The 15,390-nt window shown below is 47.0% G+C and overlaps 1 protein-coding gene across 6 annotated transcripts in view; it reads left to right on the top strand.

Moving 5' to 3' along the window:
• Nucleotides 1–15,390, top strand: part of RNF111 (ring finger protein 111) — a 340,882-nt gene that overhangs the window by 263,753 nt on the left and 61,739 nt on the right. For all 6 annotated transcript variants that reach the window (XM_085643745.1, XM_085643742.1, XM_085643743.1 and 3 more), the window contains exons 8-9: nucleotides 6,294–6,651; nucleotides 9,258–9,383. In XM_085643745.1, coding sequence (XP_085499871.1) covers nucleotides 6,294–6,651; nucleotides 9,258–9,383 — 484 coding nt within the window. The remainder of the gene's footprint in view (nucleotides 1–6,293; nucleotides 6,652–9,257; nucleotides 9,384–15,390) is intronic.

The following is a 15,390-nucleotide window of genomic DNA, read 5'->3' as shown; positions in this document are numbered from 1 at the left end:
ATCTGGCTCCTGAGATCCTAGAATTCGGATACCTTAACCTTCCCCCCGACTGTATGAATGTTATCAGAGAAGCTAGACGTCCTACCACTAGAGCCTGCTACGCTGCCAAGTGGAAAAGATTTGTTGTTTATTGCCATAACAACACAATCAACCCTCTAGACGCATCCATACAGCACATCATATGCTACTTACTACATCTACAAAGATGTAACCTAGCATATACATCCATTCGGCTACACCTCGCAGCAATTGCCGCTTACCTACAAAACTGACAGCACCTATCACTTTTCAGAGTGCCTGCCATTAAAGCCTTCATGGAAGGCCTAAAACGAATAATTCCCCCCCCGAGTGCCACCCTCACCTGTGTGTAACTTAAATATAGTGCTCACAAGGCTAATGGGTCCGCCTTTTGAACCCTTGCATAAATGCGAACTGCAATTCCTCACATGGAAAACAGCTTTCCTTGTAGCTATCACCTCCCTTAGAAGGGTCAGTGAAATACAAGCACTTACTATACAAGAACCTTTTCTCCAAATGCACCCGAACAAGGTTGTCCTACGTACCAACCCAAAATTCCTACCCAAAGCCATCACACCCTTTCATCTAAACCAATCGGTAGAATTACCGGTTTTTTTCTCGCAACCTCAAACGGTTGCAGAAAGGGCTCTACACACACTGGATGTTAAAAGGGCCTTGCTTTACTTTATCCAGAGAACACAACCTTTCAGGAAGACAAAGCAACTGTTTGTCTCTTTCTCTCCACCTCATTAAGGCAACCCCATCTCTAAATCAGGGATAGCTAGGTGGGTTGTAAAATGCATACAGATTTGCTACCACAAAGCAAAACGCACGCTATCTGTTCCTCCTAAAGCCCACTCTACAAGAAAGATAGGGGCTTCTATGGCTTTTCTAGGGAACATCCCATTAGATGATATCTGCAAGGCAGCTACATGGTCAGCACCGCACACTTTCACTAAACATTACTGTGTAGATGTGCAAACCAAGCAACAAGCTAGTGTGGGCCAGGCTGTACTAAAAACACTATTTCAAACCACTGCAACAGATACCGGTGGTCGCCGCTAAGGTTGGGAACTGCTATATAGTCTATGCAAAAGTGTGTAATCTGCAGCTCATATGCCTCGAACGGAATATGCTACTTACCAGTATGCATCTGTTCTTGGCATGTAGAGCTGCAGATCTACACACGCCCACCCGCCTCCCCGGCTACCTGTATCTGTTCCAGTCTATCTTATTTAGATATAACACACATGGGTTTCTTCACTGTTATTACTACGCTCCATCTTTCCCTGTTGGCGAAAAACAAACTGAGGTTGGAGCCGAAGCCCATGCACAATACGAACCAAGGGAGGAGTCACTGACCTCGTGACTTCCAAAGACTTTCCAAGAGGAAAAACAAACTGCAAACATCCGGGCCCAACACCAGATGGCGATCTATGCAAAAGTGTGTAGATCTGCAGCTCTACATGCCAAGAACAGATGCATACTGGTAAGTAGCATATTCCTTTAAACACAACAATGCATTCAGCTCAATGGAAAATTCAAGTTATTTGTAACAGATTACTTTTTAGATTACTTTTGGAATTCCAGGACTGGATCCTAGATTCAGTCCTGGGTCAGTACTCAGAATCAAGTGATGAAAGTCGACTTAATTACTGTAATAATTTTTAAACAATACTTAGCTATTTTAAAAGTTGACACTTAGAAAATATTTCAAAGAAAACAGTCAATGATTCCCTATGGAAGAAAATTCAAGTTGCAGGTACAGTATGTTCTCGTTACTTTTGTAATCCAGTACTGGGTGCCTAGACTCAGTACTGGGACCTTTATCCAAAACAGGTAAGTAATTATGTTTTCAGATATACGATTTTTGAAGAATATTTAAAGATTGCAGAATTTGGCACTTAGAAGAAATTTCACAGAAAAACAGTCAATTATTTCCTATGGAAGAAAATTGGGTTACGGGTAAGTACAGTTGTAAGTATTTTTCAGAGTTAGTGCTGGGCACCAAGATCCAGCACTGGGAGCTCACCTACGAGCAGGTGAGTAATTTCGTTTTCGTTACTCGGCTGATTTTTGGTGAATATTTTAAGATTTGAAAAGTCCACACTTAAAAGAAATTTCAGGAAAAAGCCAGACAATGTTACCCTATGAGGAAAATGGAGTTATCGGTTTAAGGGTAAGTACTCGACTGGCAGAGTTGAGGTTCTGGGCATAGACTCAGGGGACGTCTATGCCCAGTGTCAGGTAGGTACAGTTGGTTCACCCTCAGCGACTCTAGGGCGGCCGGGTGCAGAGAGAGTTAGGCCCAATGTTATCCTATAAGGGATAGGGGGGGCCTTGGTTGGTGGCTGCTGACTGGCAAGCCACGCGGCTGTGGGAGCTGAGCTCCTGGTCACTTACTCAGGGCAAGTGGGGAAGTAGGTAGGTGTAGAGTTTTCACTGCCAGGGCCACTCGGGCGGCTGGGTGCAGAGTGCTTTTGAGCCTTCGGGCGCTGAATTGATTTCAATGGGAAATCTCCGGTTTAGAAAAAGACTGCAGGCTCGGGGACGAGGACTCTTCAGGTGCCACCACCACTTCGAGAGGTAAGTTTGGTAGTTGAAGGAGAGGTAGGTACCCCGGGATTGGGCACAGGGGGCCGCGGGGCGCTGCGTGCAGGGGTGCCTTTTGGTGTTGGGAAATCTTACCCTCTGTTGATCGCGGTTGGGGGGGGGGCACCTTGTTCTGAGTCTGCAGGCTTCTTCAGGAGTGTCAAGGGAGGTCCTTGGGTGCCGGACTCGGGGTCACAGTCGCCGTGGGGTCGTCCTCGGGGTCTTTGTTCACTCCGGCACTGGCCAGAGTGTGCTGGGTTCGCTTTTCCGGGCTGCTGCCAGGGATTAGAGGTAGGTTTTGAGTAGAGCCTCTACTCATGGGAGTCCCAGGGGCTTAGAGCCAAAAGGTAGCCAGGTCCTCCGGGGTTGGTGAGGTTGCTGGCCACAAGAGATGCCGGGGTGGAGCAGGAGCAGGTTCGAGGGTCGACAAGCCGGTAGGGCTGGGGCCAAAGCAGTTGGTGTCTTCCTCGTTTTAGCAGCTGCAGGGCAGGTCTTCTTTCTTCTTGCTCTTCTTTGTAGTTTTGAATCTGGAATCTGGGGAAGGAAGGTTCAAGGGGCCCCTAAATACTAGATTTAGGGGCGTTACAGGTAGGTGAAGGGCAGGGACCAATGGGACCCTGGTGTGGGTACACCCCCTATCCTGCCTCCTGTGGGAGGGGGGCAGTAGCCTAGTCCTGATAGGGTAGGGCTCCCCATCTTCAAGATGGCGAGAGCCCGGAGATGTGCTTCACCTCGCCTCCCCCACCTGAGGGGTGGGGTTGGCAGGCTGGCACATCCCCTGTCCTTATTTGGGGTTTCTGGCCAAAGCTTCCCGCCAGAGTGGGGGGTTGCAGTGGCCTGGGGAAGCTCACAGAGTCAGCATGCCTTTGAAGATTCCCCCTGCCCATCCTGGAGAGGAGATTTGGCACCTCGCCCAGGATGTGCATTGTTGCAGGGGCTCTTCTACCCAGGGGTCCAGCAACATGTCTGCTGGGTGGCAGCCTAGGCAGCCTCAGAGCAGACGTGGATTGTAGGTTAGGTTTAAGGGGGCACCTCTAAGATGCCCTCTGGGGTGCTGGGTACATTAAATCCCACACTGGCATCAGTGTGGGTTTAATGTGCTGAGAAGTTTGATACCAAACTTCTCGGTCTTCAGTGTTGCCATTATGGTGCTGTGGAGCTCGTGTTTGACGAGCTCTCAGCACTATGTACTCTTAAATGGCAGCACTGCACTTACAGTGCCCAGGAATGGACCTGGGCACTGTAGGGGCACAGGGCTCCTGCGCCCACACCATTGGCATAAGGCACCCAGCTAGAGGGGTGGCTGATGTATGCCATTGCAGTGTAGGTGATGGGCATGGCACACAGGGATGTGTGTCATGTCGAATTTGTTTTTGTCTTGCACCCAAACACTCAGCCTGCAAAGGCAGTGTGTGTGTGTGTAAGGGTACAGGGCCTCTAAGGGTGGCACAAGGAGTGCTGCAGCCCTTAGAGGCCTTCCTTGGTCACAAGGCCATGGGTACCTAGGGTACCATTTACCAGGGGCTGACATGTGGCCAGGGTTTGCCAATTTGGGTTTGGTTTGTTTTAGGGAAGGAACATAGGCCCTGGGCACCTGATTGGCAGGAGTCCAGGGCACACTCAGTCAAGGTACATTCAGCAATTCAGCAAAAAGTGGGGGCATACCATGCAAGAAAGATGGCACTTTCTCACACTTGCTATGCTGCAAAATGGAAAAGATTTGCCATTTACTGCACTAACAATGATATACACCCACTGGATGCATCCATCCAGAACATCATTTGCTACTTACTACACTTGCAAAGATGTAATTTAGCATACTCATCCATACGTCTCCACCTAGCAGCATTAGCAGCCTACTTACAAAATCGACAGCACTTGTCACTCTTTAGAGTCCCTGCGATCAAAGCCTTCATGGAAGGACTTAAAAGAATTATTCCTCCCAGATTACCACCATCTCCAGTGTGAAATCTAAACATTGTTCTTACTAGGCTCATGGGACCCCCATTTGAACCTCTCCATAAATGCGAACTAAAGTTCCTCGTATGGAAAGTAGCTTTCCTTATCGCGATCACATCCCTCAGAAGGGTAAGTGAAATCCAGGCTTTAACCATACAGGAACCATTCTTACAATTACACCGTAACAAAGTGGTTCTTATGACTTTTGGAAGGAATTTCGGATTTGTCCTATCTCCTTTTCATCTTAACCAATCAGTAGAGTTACCAGTGTTTTCCCAAACCCAGACTCTGTAGCTGAAAGAGCTCTTCATACCTTAGATGTTAAAAGAGCCCTTCTTTACTACATTGACAGAACCAAATCATTCCGCAAAACAAAACAATTGTTTGTAGCTTTCTCTCCACCACATAAGGGCAACCCCATTTCCAAATCTGGGATAGCTAGGTGGATAGTTAAATGTATCCAAATATGCTACCACAAAGCTAAACGCACACTAACAATTCCCCCTAGAGCGCATTCCACACGCAAAATAGGGGCTTCCATGGCATTCTTAGGAAACATTCCCTTAGAAGACATTTGTAAGGCAGCCACATGGTCTACAACACACACCTTCACTAAACACTATTGTGTTGACGTGCAAGCAAAGCAACCAGCTTCTGTTGGCCAAGCTGTCCTTAAAACTTTATTTCAAACTGCTGCAACCGATACAGGTGACCACCGCTAGGGGAGATACTGCTATATAGTCTATCCTAGTGTGTGATCTGCAGCTCATATGCCTCGAACGGAATATGCTACTTACCAGTATGCATCTGTTCTTGGCATGTAGAGCTGCAGGGCCACACACACCCACCCACCTCCCCGGGACCTGTATCTGTTCCAGCATTGTCTTACTTAGACATCACACATGGACATCTCTCTCTTCTACAAACTCCATTTCCCATCATGGCGAAAAGCAATCTAACGATAGAGTTGATGCCCATGCGCACTGTCGTCCAAGGGAGGAGTCCCCTATCTCGTGACCACGAAGACTTCTTCCAAAGACAACAACAACCTGCAAGCATCCGAGCCCAACACCAGATGGCGATCTACTATCCTAGTGTGTGGATCTGCAGCTCTACATGCCAAGAACAGATGCATACTGGTAAGTAGCATATTCCTTTAAATTGGAACGTTGAGGAGTTGAAAATTACATGAACTACATTTCAAAAGATTTGTTTCCCTGTCTGGCGAGACAAAGGTTTCAGAGCTAATGGCACGGTTTCTGAGGGCTGTATGGCATGATTGCCTTTATAGATATTTCTGCGAATAGTCACCCAGAGCTGTGTAAGCCAGTTGATTCACCTTGCATTGGATGCAGGAGTTTATGGGATCCCATTGATTTACAGGTATCATTTTCAAATTGCAGTATCAATCCCCTAGATCAACCTCTCAGTGAAAGGCGTTAGTTTTCATGTTTTTAGTTGCTTTTTACTGTATCTGCCCTTACTTAAAATGCATGTGACACCCAAAAGCACTCAGCTCGAGGAACCTTTTGTGTTATTTAAATTTTAATCGATTTTAAGTATGTTATCTTTTATTTTTTATTTTGAAATATCTTTCAATGACAGTTGTTGGAGAAACCACAGGTAAACAAGCAGACCAGTGTAGGAAAGTACTTGGTGTATTCTTGTTTAGTACCTAATTCTCTCACTACACTTGCTAACTTAATTTGTTTTTTAACTTTCAGATGCTTCTTTGACAAGACCACTGCACCATCAAACCTCTGCATGCCCTCACTCTCATGGAAATCCACCACCCCAGTCACAGCCTCAGCCACAAGTGGATTATGTGATTGCTCACCCCGTACACACCTTTCTCCCCTCAATCTCCAACCATGCCTCCACTCACACTGTACAACCTCCACCACCTCCACAGGCCCATAATTTAGCTAACACAGCAGCTCCTATTCCTCAGCACCTTTCAGCATCCCACCAGTCAATTTCCCACCACATCCCCACAGCAGCACCTACAGCACAGAGACTGCACCCACATGAAGTGATCCAGAGGATGGAGGTTCAGAGAAGGCGGCTACTTCAGCATCCGACGTATGTTCTTGTAAATCTTTTATTTGAGATAAGTGTCAGGAAAGTAGCCATTTAGTAACTTTGTCTAGGTCCAACGTGTGTGAGGCATGAAAGGCTTTCAGGTTGTCTTGCACATGAAGCAAAACATGGCGCCATGACATCCCCAAGATCTGAACACATTGTGGCATTTTGTGGTCTCTGGCCATTTCTTCTTTTACATTAGTTTCCAGAATGGCTTGGAATTAATGAATGATTAGATTTATGCTATGTAAAATGTGTTTTTTGAGAGAAGGCCTTTATCCTTCAGTTTATTCTTTATCCTCGAATTTCTTATAAAAGAGTCTTCTGAAGTCCTATTAATTATTCATTTCCGTTGGTGGCGCAGAAAGAAATTGCTGTTTTTGATGGCTATTTTTGTTTACACGTGGTGAAGGCTTTTTCCCCTGGGAAATTAACTTTGGTTTGAAAGTTATTCTGCATTTGGGAAGACTCTCAAAATTAATTTAATTTAAATACTAGTCAACGTATTATTCATTAATCATTAGTTCACTATATTGCAAATTGGACACATTCTATGGCAAGGGTGGATGAAACTTCTTTCAAAGAGGAAGAACTCCCATGTTATATTTAGTAGTTTTCTAATGCCAAAATATGGCTGCCGTTATGCTACTTATTAGTGAAGGTTGCCCAGTCTTTGCATAGGATTATTTTAAGCTGCTCAGTGTTATTCTGTTGGCCTTACACTGGCTTATTTTCATTTGTGTGAAACCACAGCCATCTGTACTGGTCCTGGCTCTTTAAAAAAGATGTAGTGTTAAAAGCATGCATTCTCTAATCGGGATACCTTTGTCATTGTTAATATATTTTAGATAGCGTGAAAAATATGGCAGATGAACAGCTAGACAAATTGGGTGCAGAAGCTTGACCTGATTGCATGTCTCATCTACAGTTAGAATTTAGACCGTCGCTCTTGGTATAGGGGTGTGCTGGTCTGTAAGAAGGCGCATTGAAATCTTCATTGATGTAAATCTTTCTCATGACACAATATCTCTTGTGGAGTGGACTCCAGGCTGATCTGGAATGGGGTTTTGGGCCTTCTGGTAGCATGTAGTAATGCATAACACTATGCATCTGGCTATGGACTTTTAAGAGGTTGCTAATCCAGTGCTAGTAGCCCACCTGTGAACATGAAACAAGTTAATAGTTTCTTTGGTTTAGTCAAGATAACACCGAAGGGCTCCTTTCCCATCAAAGCTCTTAACATTTCTCTCTGCTAGTTAGGCAACATTAATGAAAAAATGGAAGGGAAATCCTTTAGGTGGAAGTCTGAAATTCAGTCCATAATGAAGGGTACTTTTTAATGAACATCTTATAATAGCCATTGTTAAGGGCTGCATTGGCTATTTGGCTATTAAAAACCCTCTATTTGAGCTATTGCCTTGAGCTGTTAGTATGGATCGTCCCGAGGGAAAGGGCATTTAACAACCAGTATAGTCCAGGCAGAAGGGCTGTGAACCTATTACAACATTACCAAAGATGGTAAAACTTTGTAAATTAAACAGGGGAAAATGATAGTATACCTTTTGGAAGTTTGGAGCCGAAGGCTTTTTTATTGACCCTCTGGCACTCCATTGCCTTCAGTGAACAACATTTCAGTATTCCAAAATGGAATACAGTGTTGGGCTCTTGGTAACCCAAGGTCTGTATTTACTTCACATTTCTGGAAAGAAATCCAGTCTGCTGACTTCTGAGACGGGTATCGAAGATTAGATTTGTACACAATTTCAAATGCAGGCACCATCACTTTGGAAAAGATTACGTTCAGTTTCTGGGGTACAGATGGGTAGCAGGTTTTCTTTATTACACAATTTGAAAGTTCCTTGAACAGTGCAATGGCGTTAAAGTATGTCTGGTGGGGGCATGTGGTGGTTCAGATGCTTCTCGGGCAATAAAAGCCATAGCAGCGTTATTTGTTAACTTCTCTACAGCTCCTTGGGGTTACGTGTGGGCCACAGCAAATAACTGAGAATAACATCAGGTACTATGGAGCATTCCTGTTTGAGTGTGTGCTATGGTGTATAGCATCCCCACCATTATGATCTTCAGAGATGCAGGACTCTAGGCTTACGCCAGCATGCCCTCCTTTTCTACTACATGAAAAGGGCGAGTGGACTGATTTACCACCATCCCAGGGGCATTATTGTTATCTACCCCCCAAGAGTTGTGAATGATGTACGGGTGCTCACAATCTGTTAATCTCTGGGGCCCTCGCCTATGGCCAGCAGCTGCAAGAGCCTTTGTAGTGTTTCTTATTATGGACTGGAAGCATTCCGAACTGAGGAAAGCTGCATGGATGTGGTAGAGTGCCCTGCTCCACACTCAGTAGAGGTGAACTAGTTAGAGATCTGAGCAAATGTCCGCTGGAGTTGGAAGCGCAGGAGGGCTCAAGTTACCCGAGACTGTCGGTGAGTGAATGGTGCTTGCAGCCGCCGCTGCACTACACCACTTTTCACTCCCCCAAACTGTTGTAGAATAAATTGTTCTTTTCCTCAATTTACATTGTTCTTTCGGTACGGGATGTATGCTTCCTCTTCTCTGATTGGACACTAATAATGCGTTCTTTCCAGACGTGCTCATGAACGGCCACCCCCGCATCCTCATCGAATGCACCCCAACTACGGACATGGTCACCACATCCAGGTGCCTCAGACCATGTCATCGCACGCTCGACAAGCTGCAGAGAGAGCTGCCTGGTACGTAACCACTTACCAGTCCATTTATTTATTTCATCGTTCAGTTGTGTGGTGAGTTAATGCTTTGGACTGCTGTTCACATGCGTGAAATCTGTCTCCAGCGTGACCAAGGAAGTCCCATGATTTACGCCAGCGTGTTTAGATCACTGATCACGGTACTTGGGTAAGTAATAAGGGGGCGGAGCCAGTGTGCTCGAGATTCCACACTCTCCCTTTAATGCAATGCCTTATGAATTTACTATTGTTATGGAAGTGTTTATCTTAAAATCACATAACTCTTCGTATGTATTTACAAAAAAAAGTAGGGGGGAAAAAATCATAAATGATGCAGGTGGTCATTTTAGAAACTTTTTGCATGACATCCATGAATTTGGAGCAGAATAAAAAAGCAGCAAGAACATAAATCACACTGTACATTACATCCCTTTAGAAGTGCTTTTCATGATTTATCTACTTTTTAAATGTTTTTTGAAAGGCCTTTTTATTTGTGCTTGCTCCCCCAAATATGCAAAATTGCATCATAGGGCTATATCTGCCGCTGAACCAAATCTTCCCTGAGTATTGAAATGTTCCCTAACCTCTATGGCTTCCTACACGAATGAAACCTTTGACATCTCTGCTGGGCTGAGTTCTTTCTCTGCCTGCTTCTCACGCACCACAAACGTTTCCACCTAAAACAAAATGCACAAAGTAAGCGTTTGAAAGAATGTTCATTCTCTTAAGTCAGGAAGACTTACTTCACAGTTACGACTTGAGGGACTTAAAGACTATTTTAATGAAAATTCAGGTAGTGTGAGCTCATATCTGATGGACCTGGACCATGTTCATGGTGATCTCTATTGTTTACCAATTTCTCCTGCTTGCATCGGCTGGAGGTGCATTCATGTGTATATGTAATTCACTCCCTTTCAACGGTCTACTCCAAGTGGAGCTCGGTCTATATAACATCATAATGAAGCACCGTCTGCTATACCCAGTGTTCAGTAGAGCGAAGCCTTCTTTTCTGTATTTACATATAGGACAGTAAGAATGGTGAAATATTTGGTACCCCAAACATTTGTCAAGAGCTTGTGTGGCCCGTCACTTCAGTTCAAATAACTGAGCCTATATGGAAAATAGTATCTTACTGGAACAGATTTGTGCAGGTTTCTCGTAAATTTAGAGGTCTCACTCTTTCAGTACAGTTTTCTTTACATCCTCTGTTAGTGGACCTAAGGATGCTTTACGTCATTTTACAGTGTATCAAGTCCTCTGTCAATTTTCATATTTAGTGGCCTGGGTTAAACGGGGCCCAAGTCAACGGCTTTGGCCCCAGGCTGATGCAAATATCTATAGAATAGCCCTTGGCACAATAATATTTTATCACGCCATCACCCAAAAAACAATCCATGTTAACTGGGTTACCCATCCACTTGTTGGCAATTGGTTCAGTTCAACAACAAACCAGTTATTTCTAAAGTTGGTCACCAGTAACGAACACAAGAGATCTAAAGTTTCTGGACTTTGGCTAGCACCCATAGTCGGTCCCCAATGATGCCCAAATTTATGTTACCATATCCTGTGAAAGCTGGAGCACGATTGACATTTTCTGTTTCACCTAGGGGTACCAGCAGGTCCATAGGTGTCTAATTGACACAGTGGCTCTTATTAGCAATTGAGATTTAAGGCAAGCTCCAGTGGTGCATTTAAACCATATTTCTGGAACTGTAAAGCTACGAAGATAAATATGTGTGTCTGAGATCAGTGCAACCACCATCTACTAATGTAAGACTAACTTACGGTCTCGGATGAAAATTGTGTGGACTAGTGGCAGTGCATGTTACCGAAAAGCAAGTGTAGAAAAGTGCCCCGTTTTGCATGGTTACTCCTTAACTTTTGCCTTATGCCGACTTGACTGAGTGTGCCCTCGGTCCCTGCCAATTAGATTCCCAGGGCCGAAGTTCTTTCTCAAAACTGTACCTTTGTCCCCACAATTGGCACACCTCTAGGCCACCTGTAAGTCCCTTATGAGAGGGTCCCCTGGTACGAAGGGCCTTGTGGCCAGAGAGGGCATCGGAGAGCTGCAGCATGTATTATGCCACTCTCAGAGACCCCTCACCTGAACACCCACACTGCCATTGTAAGCTGCGTTTTTTGGTGCAGACTAAACGGAAGAGTCGACATGGCTCCCATCCCTTGGTGCTATGCCCACCAACAGTGCCTGTGGCATGAGTAAGTCACCTCTCTAGCAGGCCTTACAGCCCTAAAAGGCAGGGTGCACCACACCACCAGTGAGGGCATAGCTGAATGAGCAATATGCCCCTATAGTGTCTGCACCATTCACAGACCTTGTAAGTGCAGTGAAGCTATTTTGAGTATAAGGGCTGGGAGTTTATCATTACGAACTCCACAGCCCCAGAATGGCTCCTCTGAAAACTGCAAAGTTTAGTACCAAATCTCTCAGCACATTAAAACCACACTGATGCCAGTGTAGGATTTAATGTAAAATGCACTCAGAGGACATCTTATAGATGCCCCCTGAAAAATGACCAGCCCTGGTGTGGTTCCCGACTGGCTGCCAGATATCTGCCACCACCAGAGAGGTTTCTGGACCTCTCGTAAGAGCCTCCTCTCTCTGGGTCCTGAAACACAGCCCATCCTGGGCAGAGGTGTCATGCCTCCTCACCCAGGATGGGCAGGGTGCACGAAGTGGAAGATTCAAAGGCCTACCACCTTTTTTAGCTACCCCCCAGCCTTTTGCTGCTATCAGCAACTGGCCCCCACCGGTTGTGACCCCCCACTTAGGGCGGGAGGAATCGGCAGGAAATGCTTAGCCAGGAAGGGAGGTGTGCCCACCACTGTCAACCCCACCCCCTCAGGTGGGGGAGGCGAAGTGAAGCACGCATCTCAGTCCCCTCCATCTTGAAGATGAGGGGACTCACCCAATCAGGGCGAGGTATATGTAATTGGAGGGTAGCATAATGGGGGGCGTAGACACCCCAGGGAACGGACCCATTGTTCCCAACCTGCACACACTTGTAGCGCCCCTAAATCTAGTATTTAGAGTACATCCGTGAAACTTGCCTCTTCAGACACAACGACCTAAGAAGAAGAGCAGTGGAGAAGATGACGACAACTGACTTGTCTCCAGCCTGTCTCCTCCTCGAGCGACCTCGCTTCCAGAAACTGGCGTGGGCTGCAGCCAGCACCTCAAGAACCCTGGAGGACCTGTTCTGTCTTCAACAAAGACTCCTGTCTCCCATGGACACTGGTTTTCTCTAGCAAAATAACCACGCCCAACCTCTCGATCCAGGCAGATCCACGACACTGCACCACCCTACGACTGAGTTCAAGTGAACCACTTACCCTGAAACGTCTCCCTGGCGATCCTGACCTCGTCTGCACCGGTGGCTCACCTTTCTGAGACTCCTCCTCAACGCCTGCAGCTTCTGTTCGAAGAGTCCAGCTACTGGACCCAACTAAGGAAACCTTACATCAAAAGCCCCCCCTACATCCTCCAACCCCCGACTTTAGGGAGCCCAGCTGACGGTGCCCAGGTGTCCCCTAGCTATCCAACTTACCTGCCCAGCCATTGGTCGTCCTCATCCAGCCACCTTGTCCAAGCCTGCAGCGTTTCTTCCCAGCCAACGTCCTCCATTGGTCTGCATTGGGAGCCCGACGCCTTCTTTGCAACCTGCACTCTGCCGCCCGAGTGCCGCTGGAGGTGAGTTTTTGGTGCCTACGTGTGGCCCCCTTTGTGCCTACCTTTGATCCCTTGGCCCTGATCCAGAAACCGCAGGTACCTACCTGTGACCGGTGCTATTCCAAGTACCCACCTGTTTCCATAACACTACATTGGGCCCCAATCTCTCGTTTGACCTCTGCACTCGGCTGCCCCTGTGCCGCTGAGGGTGCACTCTTTTACCTACCTGACCCCTGCCCTGTTTAAGTGCTATCAGCCTGAAACTGAACTACAAAACCGAGTACTTACCTGTAAGTTACTAACCTTGTTTTGCAGCGTGAATCTTTCTGGATTCACTATGCTGTGCATTATTCCGCGATCTGGTGGTTGGGTCCGGATTTGTAGTCTTCCTTTTGTTTTTTTGTTTTTGTTTTTTCGTAGCCCAGGTGGGCGTTGATGTCCCACCATTTGGTGTACCTCTCGTGACGTCGGCGTGCTTCCTGCGGAAGTCCCACCTTTGGGGCGCCATCTTCAAATTCTTTTTTCCTCTGTTGGGTCTGGATCGTCAACGAGAAGCTCCAGAGTTTGAACGAAGAAAGAAGAAGAACACGAGTTTCATCGAAGGAAAATAAAGCAAAGACTACAGAGAGGAAGAACATAGAGCCGGGACGACGAAGAAGGAAGAGAACCTCAATCGTCGACGTCCAACGGAGAATGCGCACTCAGGAACTCTGAGCGCAGGAATGGACAAAACACCTTTTAAATTCTGCCGTAACTGCCACCACAAATACGCGCAGAAGGACCAACATCCGGTCTGCAACCTTTGCCTGCCTATCGACCACAAGAGCAAGGACTGCAACGCCTGCTCCGCCTTCACGCCGAAGACCCTCCGGGTGAGAGAGAGGCAGAGGAGAGCCAACTTCAACATGGAAGGCAAGGGTAAGGCCCCGTCTCTGTACGACCTGGGTCTCTCCACCAACGATGAAGACAACATCGCCGAGGGACCTGATGACTTCACGGTCGCAGAGACCGATAAGAAAACGTCTGACAAGGTAGGAGAGACGTCGAGCACAAAACCCCTCGAAAGGGCCCCGAAAACCAGACACTGACTCGAAAAAACCAAAGTCAAAGTCCTCGAAAGGAACACCGGCGCCGAAAATTTCGATGACCGCGAGTGGATCCAAGGACGATGGGCCCAGCGGATCCTTCGAGAAGGACTCCCAGGTGCCGAAGACCGCCGAAAAACAAGGTTCGTCGAAACAGGCCCACGAGGTGGGGCGTTCGACTTCGAAAGTCAAGGCCGCGTCGACGCAAGCTCCGTCAAAAAGACCAGCGCTCAACGCCGAACATGCCTCCGAAATGGAGAAGAAAAAGAGATGGCTCGAGGCGGAGATGGAGAGCATCCTTCAGAGGAAGAAGGAGTTCGATGAAAAGATGAAGAGATTAACAATCCCAGCGAAACCGGCGACGGTTCTCGTCGAAGTCGAGGAGCAGGAAGAGTTCGACGCCGAAGAGCAGTCGAAAGCTCCCGAAGAAGGGGAAGAAGATCTCTATTATGAGGGAGAAGAAGAGGAGGAGGAGCAGTCGATCTACGGCTTGGCACTGTCGACGACGCAAGAGCTGGAATGGCAGGACCTCGACGCCGAAAACCCAGAAGAGCCCGTAGAGACATATCCTTCGAGGCCTTCGCCGCCAGATGATATTGGGGCGTACAACATGGTCGTCAAAAGCGCGGCAGCAACTTTTGGCGTGAAACTAGAGGAGGAGAAACCGAAAGCAGATTTTCTACTCGAAACACTGCTACCCATCCAAACTAGGAGCCAGTTCCTCCCCATGCTCCAAAGTGTGATGAACCAAGGGAAAGAGGCGTTCAAGGACCCAGCAACATGCCGATCCATCACGCCCAGAACAGAAAAGAAATACAAACACTCCTCACCGGACCCTCCATATATCAAGGCATCCGTCACTGCTGACTCCATTATTGCATCCACGGCCAGAAAAAGGGCCAATGTCCCTGCGACCTCGGGGCCACCTCCTGACAAGGAGAGCAGAAGGATGGACCTCACTGGAGGGAAAATAGAGGAACGCTGCAATGCACTGGCGCTTGGCGAACTCAAATGCGCTACTGAACAGGCACCAGTACCAACATTGGGACGAGATGGGGGACCTAATCGAACATCTTCCCGAACAATACCAACAAAGGGCTTCCCATCTAGTGGAAGAGGGGAAGAATATAGCTAACTCATGCCTTAAAACGGCATTGGACGGGGCAGAGACATCAAGCAGACTGATGGCGATAGGAATCACTGAAAGGAGGCAGGCCTGGCTCAGAATTTCAGGATTCAA

This window comes from Triturus cristatus, chromosome 3_1, assembly GCF_964204655.1.
Source record: "Triturus cristatus chromosome 3_1, aTriCri1.1, whole genome shotgun sequence".
Taxonomy (NCBI): domain Eukaryota; kingdom Metazoa; phylum Chordata; class Amphibia; order Caudata; family Salamandridae; genus Triturus; species Triturus cristatus.
This window is presented reverse-complemented; position numbering and strand designations above follow the sequence as displayed.